Source organism: Oryzias latipes, chromosome 12 (genome assembly GCF_053564925.1).
Source record: "Oryzias latipes strain Hd-rR chromosome 12, Olatipes_Hd-rR_3.1".
Taxonomy (NCBI): Eukaryota; Metazoa; Chordata; class Actinopteri; order Beloniformes; family Adrianichthyidae; genus Oryzias; species Oryzias latipes.
The window spans coordinates 2,114,308-2,128,152 of record NC_136248.1 but is presented as its reverse complement, the minus strand read 5'-3'; the positions used below and the strand labels follow the sequence as shown (position 1 = coordinate 2,128,152).

At 43.2% G+C, this 13,845-nt stretch overlaps 1 protein-coding gene across 5 annotated transcripts in view; it reads right to left on the bottom strand.

The window, feature by feature from the left end:
- The window catches only part of wdr7 (WD repeat domain 7), a 104,008-nt gene that overhangs the window by 23,120 nt on the left and 67,043 nt on the right, over positions 1 to 13,845 (bottom strand). For all 5 annotated transcript variants that reach the window (XM_023961066.2, XM_023961069.2, XM_023961068.2 and 2 more), the window contains one exon: positions 3,684 to 3,911. In XM_023961066.2, the coding sequence (XP_023816834.1) occupies positions 3,684 to 3,911 (228 nt within the window). The remainder of the gene's footprint in view (positions 1 to 3,683; positions 3,912 to 13,845) is intronic.

Here is a 13,845-nt window from a genome sequence, read left to right as displayed (position 1 = left end):
TGGTGTGGTTTGTCTAAATATAAGTATTGTTTTTATTTGTTCTTTTATTCTTATTTTTGTATTAATTTATTTTTGATGAAGTATTGTTATTTTTCGTATACTCCTTCTTTACCTGTGCATTCAGTATTTTTTTAATGTAGTGGGTCTGTGGACTCCTTTTCATTGAGTGAACTATGAGTCAGAAATACATTCTAACCATCTATCTACCTTTCTGCCTATGTATGTCTATAAGCCACTTTGTAAAGTTGCTTGAAACAAGAGAGCTGCTCAAATGCCTTCTTAAAACAGAGTTTATTTCAGTGTTTAGGCATTAAGTAGTAAAACCAGTTAAAGGAAAGGTTGAACCTGATCCAACCTTCAAAGATGTCCATAGATGTATTTGCGTTTTCATTGGAAACTCAGATCGTTCAATTTATTGAACTACGGTGGATTTTCCCCACTGTATTGTAATGCCTGGGGGGGCTGGATACAAATCTGAATCAAATCTGAAAATTTCCTGTTTAAAATGTTAGTGGGTTCAACAAGTAAAGCAGCTGTCACTGGTCTGGGGTTAGAATCCCAAAGCAGTGGTAAAAACACGCCTGACATGCAGTTACCCTGTTTGCCCCTTGTAAGTACAAATAAAACTCCATTTCCAATTAGCTCTCATGAATGTTTGAAAATGCCAGCGTTCAGCTCGGACTCGTCTGACATTTACCTGCGAACGGCGGCGTCCGGAGACCCAACTCCCATCAACGCTTCGTCACTTCTACATCCCAACGCCATTTCACCCTCCGTCTGTCATCATCCTTCCATCCCTACAATCAGCCCCCGCCCCCGTCGACACCCCCCTCAAACCAATCTGCGCTCCGCTGTATGTGCTGCACCTGGATCTGACCGAATGGACAGCTCTCATTCATCACACGGTGCTGGACGCCAAGAACAGCAATCAATCTTTCAATTTCATAACGGAGCCAGGCGGCGGTGGGGGGTGGGGGGCGAAGGAGCCGGAAAAACAACTAACGGAATGAGTGCAGACAAAATGAGGAGGCAGGAGGGCAGGAGGGAAAAAAGGAAAGGGGGAGAGACGGAGCATTTCTCCTCATTGAAAACCCTCTGGAGCTCTGAGGCCTCAGCCAACGTTCAAAACAATAAAGGTCGTCATAACTGGATCAGGAAAAGACTGAATTATGGAAACACGCGTCGTCTTCCCAACAGACAGACCATAGGATTTGACATAGAGTGTCCACACGTCATCATCTTTGTGAATGAACTAAAATCGAGACCCATTTCCATCAGCGAAGGATCTCTTTCATCCAGGGGACGTCGTCCTGAAGACGAGTTACAGCAGCTGCACTTCAACAAACAGGATATTTAGAAGGACTGAGACGGGAAGATTAATGTAAGACTTTAACTGTATTTATGCTTTTGACTTTTAGACAATGGTGTTCGTGTTTTCCAAATGTTTACATTTAATGTTATATCTCATGTGTCATATTTTTCCTAATAATCTAAAAACCTGAGTGGCTTTTTAAGTTGGACGTGGTAAGAATTCTAAAGGAAATGCAACAAACTCTGAATCACAAGTAAAAACTTATGATCCATCAATGAAATCTAAAACTTGATATAATAACAGGACATTAGTGCATGAATGATGGTTTCACAATGAAGAAAATGAATGCAAAGTAAAAAAATGAAAGGAAAAATGATCTTTCTGGGTTTCTTTCTTCCGTGGAACATTTCGTTAAACGCTGAGTCCAGTTGCTATGGCTCAACTTGTTGCTACGTCCGTTTTTACGTCTGTTTTCAGGCTTTGGGTACAAAACACGCGGCCGGCCACTGAATGTCAAAAATGAACCCAGCAGGGACGATTCAGGATTTAGTAGTGACGTATGGATGGCGTCCCTTTAACTGATGACAGAACGACCCGTTTGAAAATTGATCATAACTGCGGTTCGTTCCCAGCTGGAATTCTATGACACCAAGTCTTTCATATATTGGAACTGAGCTGAGAAAGAGACAGTCTGGAGCAAGATTCACCTCATTTGCATCGCTTCCACATGTTACACAAACTGTGAGCACATAAACTAGAATTGAGTAGAGACAGTGAAGGTGTTCTTGCAACATAAGCCCGGCATGAATGTAGCTTCACTGTGAGAGAGAATGAGCAGACATCTCCTCGTCTCTTCTGTTTTCACAGAGCATGTTGGCAAGTTTCCTTCTGTAACACCTGAAACTCTGCTTATATGAGGAGCCAGCTGGTGTTTCATGAACTGATCAGGTGTCTGATGATCCACACAGGTGAGGGGACTGCTGTGCACACGTCCAGCTGGGAGGCATCACGCTCCAGAGCCCATCAGTGGGAGCACAGGTTCTGTTTTTGGGCGGACGACCCCCAGAGGCGGCCAATCAGAGCATGCAGGCAGTGGGATGGAAGAACGGCCCTGCTTAGTGCAGGTCTGATGCCCACCGGGGTCCACTGCTGCAGGCGCACCCCGGCAGTGGCCGGACTCTGGGTGTGTGACCAAATCACCACCAAGCTTCTTAAGATGTTGAGCTTGAGGGGGGAAAATCGATTCTTTTACTTTTCTCAGCTCTAATCCAGCACTGAACTTTCTACTCTGTCTGTTGTAAGTTTGATTCAGGCGCAGAAGACGAACCGCTGAACCTTTTCAAGGCTGTGCACAGGCCTGTGAGGCTGATCGCTCTGCAGAGGGCACAAGAGGTCGATCATGAACCAAAAGATACTCATGTCACATGATCGCGTCACTCAAAAGAGTGACGGGCGATCTCCCTCTCTAAAGTAAAAGTGGTATAATGTTGTCATTTTAAAGATTTGACATCAGTTTTTGCCTTTTTCCGTTCAGGAGAGACTTCATGCTGATATTTTTTATATGAACCCAAAGATTCCAAGAAATATACCAATTCTGTTAATATTCAGCTTAACCTTTTTTCTATGCAGTATTTTACTCTATCAAACTTACAAATATTTTCATGCTTTTTTCCTCACTTAAAGTTAATTTAAATCTTAAAACATCTCGAGATTATGAGCAAGAATTACTTACCGGATAATGAAACCTAAAGATTGAATACCGTATTTTCCTGAGTATAAGTCGCACTTGAGTACAAGTCGCTCTGGAGTACAAGTGGGGCAGCAGTGGCTCAGGCGGTTGAGCAAGTTGTCCAATGATCGAAGGGTCGGCGGTTTGATCCCCGCTCCCACCAGCCAAAATGTTGTTGTGTCCTTGGGCAAGACACTTCACCCTCCTTGCCTCCAGTGTGGCTCCACTGGTGTCTGAATGTGCATGAATGATCCCGGTGATGGTCAGAGGGGCCGTAGGCGCGAACTGGCAGCCACGCCTCTGTCAGTCTGCCCCAGGGCAGCTGTGGCTACAACCGTAGCTTACCATCACCAAGTATGAATGAGGAGTGAATGAATAATTGACACAATGTAAGCGCTTTGAGCGTCTGGAAAAGCACAGAAAAATCCAATCCATTATTATTATTATTACAAGTCGCTCTGGAGTAGAAGTTACACTCCTGGCCAAACTATGAAAAGAACCGCGACTTACGCTCCAGAAAATACGGTACTCACAGAAAAAAGGAGCAAAGCGTTCAGACAGTCTGACCTTTCCGTTGTCATAAAACAAATTTAGACAAAGCCACTAACTTAGTCCAAGTAATCCATCCACACGTGTACTTACATGTGTGTCTAGCTAGCGAGTAGTTAGACGACGCTCCGCTGGTGGGCCCAAAGCCTTCAGGCACCAGTCCGCCGGGCCGAGCTCTTCCTGAACCTTTTGGGGGTTCGATCTCAGCACCAAACTCCGCCCCGATCACCCCAAGGAGCACGATGGCAGTGGCCTGCTTGCGACGCTCCTCGTAAGAGTTGGAGATCTTCTTGGCGTTTGGAGGGAGGTTGGACAGACAGCCTGGAGGGAAGATGAAGGGAAGACTGAATCAGTTTGATGGTTGAGATGCAGAAGCATCAGATTTGGGCCCAAAATGCTGCAACAAACATTTAGAAGGAATTTATGCCTACAAAAAAATGACTTTTAGCTTTTTACACGACGGCGTTTCTACATTTGAAAGAACTGTAACAGATTTCATTTGGGTCGAACCTTAACAGTAACATAAAAACTAAAAAACAACAAGTTGGTATTTTTCAATGTTTTAAGTTTAATGTTATTTCTCGAGTCATATTTTTCATAATAACCCAAAAACCTGAGTGGCTATTTGGGTTGGAAGTGGTATCAATTCTAAAGGAAATGCAAAAAACTCTGAATCACAAGTAAAAACTTGTGATCCATCAATGAAATCTAAAACTCGACCTTTATAGATACACATAACAGGACATTAGTGCACAAATGATGGTTTCACAGTGAAGACAATGACTGCAAACAAAAACATAAAATAAAGGAAAAATGATCTCTCTGGGTTAAAATGACTAAATATTGCTGCAGTCCTAAAATAACAGGGTTGTGTTCAATGTTTCCTCGGAGTGAAAGGTGAGGAACCTTTTTTCTACCGCTTCAATTCTTTCAGTCCATTTTATTTTTGAAAGGAGGTTGGAAAAAAAAAGCAGCAGGCATGTGAGTCTCCTGTGAGCTGATAACAACTGAGCAGGCACACTTCCATTGTCCGGGCATTAATCACGACATGCACACACACTCGCACACACAGGCACACGTCCCATTGTGGCGCTGGAGGCCTTTAGTCACAGTGCAAACACATTTAAACACACAGCCGGTTGTGTTCGCAGAGGCCTGGACGGCTTCTGCACACGTGCAAACGTTTGTGTGCGTGTGGGCGTGCCCTTTCTTTGTGTTCACCGAAAATAAACTCTTTTGTAAGCGCGCGTGCGACAGGGTGGACTCAGCGGGAGCCGCTGCAGCCCAGAGTGTGCGCCAGCGCCGAATGTGTAGCTCACAGCGGGACGGGGGGCTCCTTACACACTTTGGATCAAAGGCTCAATAAGGACTACATAAAAACAGCCTGTGTGTGTCTGAGTGTGCGTTTGGGTGTGTGCAACCACACACACCTCCCCGTCACCTTCCCCTCCTTACCATCTCCGTCTCGATTTGTGTGCAGACTGTTATTTGTATGGTACAGGAACACACACACACCCACCCACACACACACACCCACACACACACACACACACACAGGAGGACGGGATGGGTTTGTTGGAGCGCTGTAATCAATGGATCGGCAGCCTCTGCAGGACTTTTTTCCCTTTTTGGACCATTGCTGGGTCTACAAACGGAGTTCATGTCCTCACAGGTTCTATCAGAAAGTTAAAAAGTCAAAAATGAAAAACTTACCAGTCATAAAAGCAGGAATTCTAACTTCTTAATCAATTTTAAACTTTCTTTAAAAATAAATCACTGCATTTTTACATTTACTTCACAGATCTCTTTTATTTTACTTTCATTTTGTTACAATAGAACTAATTTGCTAGTGACGTATACATTTAATATAACGTAGCCTTACTGGAATATTCAGGACTGTACTGGACTATAATGACCTGGAATGTTTGGAAAGACTTGAATGAGAACTGAGAGTTTGGTTTGAGACAAGCTGACGCTGTAACGTCATTGAATTCTGTCTGAGCTCATCGGAGACTTTTAACATCGCTGTGTCTGTCAACAGTATAGATTTCTCGTCATTTTCCTTTTTTACTGTCAGTTTATTGTTTTCTTTATTTTCCTTATGCAACAGCGTGTCACGTTATGCTAACCTTTTCCCCCTTTTGCTGCACAGCTTTCTCCACAGCACCATAGATTCATGCGGGAAGTTTAAACCTGTACAACCTTCAAATATCAAGAAAATATATTTTTCTGTTTAAAACTGCTCTAAAATCATAATCAGTGTTGACTTGTTTTTGAGGAACACACTGAACTTGGTCTTGCTGGTTGTATAACTTCATCTCCGTCTCATTTCTAGGTGAGAACTGCACCCTGAGAGCCTTCACAGCGTAGATGTTATCGTCCCGTTTGGAGCCGGTCGAAGCATCGGAACCACTGCAGCACCTCGGCAAAGTGGTCGGCCATCCGATCCCAAAACAGCTGACTGGGTAAATGTGTCCGAGAAGACCGAAATCACAGATGGATTCCAGTCAGAGGGTTAAATGCAGCTATTTACCTGGGCGCACGCAGCCTGATCTGAGTCTGTCTGCGGCCATGATGGGACTTGGCGTACAGTAAAAGTACACTTAAGTCAGCTAATGTTCAGTTCACCTCATTAAAGCCATGAAACAGACTGACTTCAGCAGGCGGAGCACAGACTAAAGGATCAAGCAGAGGCGGGCCGCGCCGCCGTTTGTCCGACCCCTGAACAGCCCCACTCAGAGTAGATTGCAAACTGCAACAAATATCTGTATATTTAACAATAAAAACAGTAAAAGCATGACAGGAAAACCAAGTAAACTATAAAACTGTTTAAAATTGGGTTTTTTATTCGAGGTTCCTGTTCATCAATTAACTGAAAAAATAGTAATTAGTACATTTTTTTTTATAGAAAAAATACATAATCCTAAACTAAAAAATAAAATACTTTAAAGAGTTGAAATCTGATTGAAAGTTTGATTCCTGCTGTATTAAATGATCCATGCTTCCTGTATTGAGCTTGGAAAAGAGAATGACTCAAAGTACTGCAGTATGAAAAGGTTGTGTAGTATTTGAAAACAGCAAAACTGGTTAGATATTTTACTTTTATAAACAAATAATATTATTAGCCTCAAGACAGCAATTAAGTTATTGTAATTTTCCCAGAAAAAACTTTTAGATCATTATTTTACAAAGACTATTGGTGTGTTTTTTGGCTTTTTTAATGCATTTTTTCTTGCTTATTTTAGGGTGAAACATTGATTTTTTTTCAAGTAGAGATATTTTCTTCTGGAGTGAATATTGACTGTTTACAGGTTTTGACTGTGAAATCAACAACAAAAATACCTTCTTACCGTAAAAATAAAATATGTTTCACTGAAATGTTACGGTGCCGTTCTGGCAACCACAGCTGCCGGCGTTTTACCGTGAAAACTACATCCATGCATTTCTGCTGGTTTACGTGTCCGGGTGCTGCTCGGCGGTAACGACACTACCTGAAGTGAGGAGGAGGAGAATGTTGGAATCACTGCTTCATGAAGCACCCGGTGTGACCAGAATGTTGGTATGAAAGGAGCAGAATTTGATTGAGGTCAACGTTTTTATGGTCATATTTTCCTTTGCCGTGTTCATTTCTGCTCTCCAGCTCCCTCCCCCCATATCTCCATACTGTATCCGGGTGCTCTTTGTAATGAGATTGCTAAAGGCCAGCTGTCATTTGGAAGAAGGCCCAGCGGCCGCCTCTGATAAGTGGATTACAGATGGCATCCATCCCCCGGGCCAGACTGGGCCAGTAGATAACAGAATTAGAGATAGACTCCCAACTAGAATCACTAAAAAGTTCAGATTGTTGAAGAAAATGAAAGTAAAGAAGCAAAAAGTCAGGAGGTTGTATCTGAGGGAACAAACTGCCTGCTTCAGACTGTGAATGTCTCTGCGTCCTGAAAGATCTCCATCAAAAGTTGATCCAACCCAAAGACATCATCTACATTTTTGTTCTGCCCCACAGCTTTGTAATTCCCTGTCCTGCCACACTGTCGGAGGATCGGTGGTCAAGAAAACTTCTCAAGAGTCCCTGAAACACAAAAAGGGGTTTCCTCTCGTTCTCCTGCTGAGACTCTTGTCCAGAACAGGTTACACAAAGCAGTTCATGTTAAATGACAATCTGGGAGGAGGTTAGAGGATCCAGACGCACAGCCCTCAGTCATCACAAGACCTGAATCCAAATACTGCCCCTACCCCTCTGGCTCTCACTATTGCCTCTTTCTGAGCAGGGACTCAGGTTTGGATATCCCTCCACATGCCTGGTGAGAAGAGAAACGCATTTCTTCACATGAACTTTGGTTTTTGCATGACTTTATAAAGTTATAAAGCTGATCTTAGGGCTGTGTCTGAATTCCCACCCTAACCCCTAAAACTATATGGTGCGGCACTACGTGGTGCCCTGGATTTAAAAAGCAATTTAGACACCATGCTCACTTTTTTTTTGTCAAACGGCGAATCTAATGTCTTCTGAAGATAAAAACATTGTTAATGTTTTTTTTTATAAAATACATTACATCAAAATACATTTAAATACAGTTTTTTTGGCAAAAATTGCCCTGACGCAATGCATTGTGGTCTTTATTCGCTGATCTAGGGAGCATCGATCCACACCATTTTTTCTCAGAGACTTCTGGGAAATTTCCATAGAACACTGGATTTGGGAATTGCAGATTCAGACAGAACTACAACACGGAGAACGCACTATAGTGAATTCGGACACGGCGTGTACATTTTTTGAGCCCTGCAGCTACTCTCTCCGGCGACTATTGATGATGTCATCAAGTGGTGCTAATGTCCAAGTCTAAAGACAGGGGGTGTGTCTGAATTCCCACCCTACTCACTACATAGAGCACTCTATAGTGTGTTCGCCATTTTGTAGTTCTGTCTGAATCTACCATTCCAAAATCCAGATCCCTGGAAATTTCCCAGAAGTCTCTGAGAAAAACCAGTGTGGATCGATGCTCACTAGATCAGCGAATATAGACCACAATGCATTGCATCGGGACATTTTTTACTGAGAAAATGTATTTAAATGTATTTTTTGTTAATAAACCATCAACATTTTTATCTTCAGAAGACAGTGGACTCATAAATAATCGTCCCAAAACTTTTATTTTAATTTGATTTTAACTTTGTGAAATCGATGACGTCATGTCCGCCGCAGTAGTGAGCGTGGAGTCTGAACTGCTTCTAGTTAGTGTTTTAAAAGTTAGAGGTTACGGCGGGAATTTGGACACAACCCAGGTTTTTATTCACATCTCTCCACTCGGACGGCTTGGAAAACTCAAACAAAACTCAATATGCAGCCTTTTTCTTTCACATGTCCACCCCTCCATTAGATCCCCAGTAAGCCACATTTCTCCAAAGGTTCTCTCAAACTTTCTGACTGAAATAAATCCGGAAGTGTTAGAGCACGCTTCTGACGGCATGACTACCAGACTAAACTAGTTTTAAAGATGCTGATCAGTCGAGCAGCAAAAGGTTTGGGATTCTCTTGTAGGAATCCCAAACCTTTTTCAACAGACTCCTCTGTGAAGATGTTCTCCTTTTCTCACCAAACGATGGCGTTCAGTAAGTAAAGCCAACATCTTCACCGTTCTGCGATCCAGAAAGGAGATTTCAACATCACTTTATGCGGTAAAGGTTGGAAATATGACGCCTAGATCCTAACGTTAGCTCAAAAGGACTTTTTTGATGGTTGTAGTGAAGTCTCTGAGCTGCTACGGGCCGCCGTCACGCCGCATCACTTCCTGTCAGTGTGTACCTGCTGCCTCGCTGCCGTGCGGAGAGACTGATTGATTCTTGAAGCCTATCGATCTGCTTCCTTCGCAACCAGCAGATCTATTATAATGACATTGTATCTAAATCCTATTTGTTGAGCCAACCGACTCCCAAACATAACCCAATAAAGCAAAGAGGGGGGACAGAGAAGCTCCCCTCCGTAACTCGCCTCCGCTCCGCTAAATCTTCATAAAAACCAAAAATGGATCAGGACAAAAAAGGCTTTCTGGCTGAAATGACATTATCCATAAAGGAAGGAATCTATTAAAAGACGGACAGAAAGCTGGACTGCAGCCACCTGTGGAGTCCAGGCTTTCACGTTCAGAGAGTGTCGGGGCAAAAAGAAACAATGAAATGCCCCTGAAACAATCAGAGGGGCACTTTGTTTCAGGAGCATTCATTATTAATGACATAGAAACCTGTTAAATCTATCAGCCAATTTGCTGTTACGTATGAATATAGTGAATGTTCTTTCAATTCCAATGTTCCCTAATTTCTAAATTAGAGATGAAAACAACGACAAATGGAAGCAAAGCCAAAAGATAAAGAAGAAATCTCAAAACATTCAATAATCAGCAGCAAGAGGGTGGTTAAAAAAAAGAAACAAAGAGGCAAGAAGTACACGTTTGCACTTTTCTAAAATAAAAAATAAATAAAAATACTAGGCTATTTTCTTCATCTAGAATTTATTTAACCCCGTAATAATTTTAGTTTAAAAATGTAATTGAAGGAAATCTTTAACTTCCTTCAAATCAGAAAACAGTGTTTAAATAAATGCTGCGGAGCTAGAAATCATTCTAATTCAATTTACAGAAACAGTTTTGCTGCTTTGTTCTTGAAGAAATCACACCAACAACCTTCCCAGCTCCCCCCTCCTGGAGCTGCAACCCCACCAGCTTCCCAGCATGCTCCTCGGCTCTGCCTCCATTGGTAATCAATGGGAGACTGGTAAAACCTGATCACCGGGGAGTGAGGGAGGGGATCAATAGCTGCAAGAAATGATGTGGGAACCAAGAGGAGGGAGGAGGAGGAGGAGGAAGAGGAGGAGGCGAAGGATGGAGACGTTGTGTGGGAGAAGAGAAAACTCAGTCAAAGTGGATGCAAGCCAAAGGTTTTTGGAGAAATGCTACAGAAGACGATCTGGTGATGCAGGACGGACAAAGAGAGTCCCAGGTGAACTCTGTCCTTCCGGCAAATGTCAGGAGACCGAAAATCTCGGAAAATAATTGAAAACACAATTAAGGTGATAAAGAAAAAAGATTCGAGATCCGAACCGTGGCTGCCCTTCTGCTCAGCCGAGTCCATCTGAAGGTTAAGTGTATTTTATCGTCTTGAGACACAGACAGAAGAACTATTGCTCACTGGGAGCGCTGCGCTTGGATGGGGGGGTTGGGGTGGGGGGTGAACGGGTGTTCGGACGGCAAACCGGAAAAACTGGAAATCAGCCGGAAAAGGACACCAAGCAGAGCCAATCCAGCCCTGCTGCTGTTCCGGATCAGCATTCCCTTCGTTCCCAGGCTGAACCGAGCCGCCGTCCCGCAGGAATGAAGGAGGCGACGCTCAGCAGCTCTGGGAAGAAAAACCTGCACCAGTCAGGGATTCAGTGATGGACATGCTGGATCCTTGAAAGTAGCATGTTTGGAGAACAGACTCCGTTCTTCTAGACAAGAAGATCTCATGATTCCAGCTCACTTTCGGTCCAAACAGATCGGAAATGTTTCTGCCAGCTGAAAATCCCTCAGCGGCTCATAAACACCCGTCAGGCCTGGAGGGGGTCCACAGACCAAGCTGAGCTCAGGGCTCTACGGGACGCCGTCAGCCGCAAAGCTCGGGTCGGAACCAAACAGCATCAACGCACTAAAATACGCTCCAGCGTTCTTTCCATCTGATCCTAACCTCACCTCTGCCCTCTTCACAGGCATCTGTTTTGGTCAGGAGTAATGATAATGAATAAACATTCATTATGGGAAGGAGGAGGAATTTGTAGTTTTTTTTGCCTCTGAGGAGCGTGTTACCTTGGCTCTGTGTGTCAAAGATGTTTAACTATCATAGCTACCCAGCAGATTTTTCACTGTGATGGTGTTAGGCCTCCGAACCAAAGTCCCTCTCTGATCATCTTCTGATCCCTGTTCAAAGCATTCCCAGCAGGGGTCTTTATTTATCACAACGCTATTTTTAGTCAAAATTATTAAATTCTACTTTTCTTTTCCATTTTTGTTTTCTCTCCCACTAGCTTACAGCCCCTCACAACCTAGCATTAGCGGTGCAACAAAACAGCAGCAACATCAGATCCATCCATCCGTCCGGTTCTGATCCAGATTCCAGCTCAGACCAGGAAAACCAAGACGTTCATGGATCTGTTGGTCTGCAGGTGGATGATCAGAAAGGGGCGGAGCTTGGAGCTAACAGCCCACAGATTCTAGTTTCTACGTCACAGATAACATTTTCTTCATTTTCGTCTGCACCTGATTTGAATAAAGAAATACTTTGAGCTTCATTTTGTTTATCTATGTCCTCCATCCTCAGAAAAATGCCACAAGAACATGTAAATAACACAATTTCCATCACGGTGGGTCTTCAAACGTTTATCTAATAGAAAACGATGAGTTCCACTATTGTACTTGAAGTACTTTCTACAGAAGATGAAAGGTTTCCTTTCTGAAATCCAGCCTTCGAGTACAGAAGAGAACTTCCTCTTCAAAGATGTCTTCAAGTCAACATCCGGTTTTCTGCAGCTCATCAGTAGCTTTACTTAGAACAGAAACGTTCCTCAGTCATTGAAACCTCCCTCTCCGGTCATTATTCCAGGCCCGCTCTCCCTGCACGTCCTGCTGCTCCTAACCTGGATCAGGTGTGTTCAGTCAGTCAGAACATGGAAACACCTGAGTCAGCTACCGAGCAGCATGGGGGGCTGGGGGGGGCTGTGTTTTCAAATCAATGTTTGCAGTAAATACTTCAACAAAGAAACAAAATGGTCAGAAACAATTAGTGGGGTAAAAGGGGTGACAGGAAAAGGTTTTACACTTTAAGAGCCTGATTGACCTCGGTGTGATAAGTGAGTGACCATAACAGAATGACGCCATGTTTGTCTATTTCAACCAAGCAAACAGAAACCGAGAGACCAACAGAGAAAACATAGGGATTATTGTTTGGGTTTTACCCAAAGTTACTGCATTTTTCAGGGATATTTCAGACAGAACTCCATGTTTGCCTGCAGTTTAATTATTCAGGATTTTATTCGGTTTATTATTTTTGGCTTCTCTGCAGCCGTCCCATTTATGCAGTAAATGGAGCAGTCTGACAAATATGACTGTGGATGTTCATTTCTCTGCTGCAGAAACAACGGGCAGCCACTTTCTCATCCCTTCTTCATAAAGAAACAATTATGTTGGAATTACAGCCAGAGCAGCTTAGTGACTCTCCTCTAATGCACAGACATGTCAAAGAGCTCCCCGTGCATGAAAAGCAAAGCGAGCGGGAAAAGAAATCCCCTTCCCAAAGAGGAGACGCAGCAGAAAAGGCAGAAAAGGCTCCGGATGAAGCAGTTTGTAAACTAATGATCAGAATCATTCTCTCTGGGTGTTTCAGGTCCAGTAAGTCCGACCGCTTCCTTTACAACACCAAAGCCCAGTTTGACCACATTCAAACTGGGCTTTGATGTGACATCCTCACAAAACACCCACTTCAGTGTCGGTGCTCACATTCAAACATTCAATCTTACATTTCAAACTGGGGAGGGGCTGAAGCACATCTCTGTTGGCAGCAAAAGAAAAAATTTCCAAATGGTCTAAAACTGTTTGAGGGCTCATCAGTTCCCTCCCATAGGTCATTAGGCTCCGCCCCAATGCTGGTGGAGATTCTCAGTCAAAGTCATTCAATGCGTTTAAAACTCTAAAGTCAGCCTAAATTTTTTCTTGATTAGGTTTCCAAGAATCAGAAAGTACCTAAAATGAGTTCAAGGTATATTTGTGCTACACCATTTTACAATATTTCATTTTTTAAGTTTTAGTTTGTTTTTACATCTTTAGCAAACTGCGAGCTTTTGTAGCAGTGTCAAACCCATCATTGCCAGCCGGAAACGGCGGTCAGTGGGACGGCGGTCAGTGGGACGGCGGTCAGTGGGACGGCGGTCAGTGGGACGGCGGTCACTCAGCCCAATTCTCTGCTCCTCGTCATAATGAAGTGGAAACACTTCCATTTGGTTTCTGTTTGTTTGTGTAAAATAATAACTGTTTTAAAAGTGAGAACTGTTTTTTTATGTTCAGGGAGTTGGAGGATGCATCAGCACATTTCCGTGGGCTCAGAGGGTTTAAAAAATAACAAACAAACAAAACGCTAGATGCATTTTGTGATGGAAAAAAAAACATTCCAACAGACAGTCGGGTTTCTAACAGGTTCTGGAATCAAGCTTTGGCGAATGACGGGTATCCTTCTA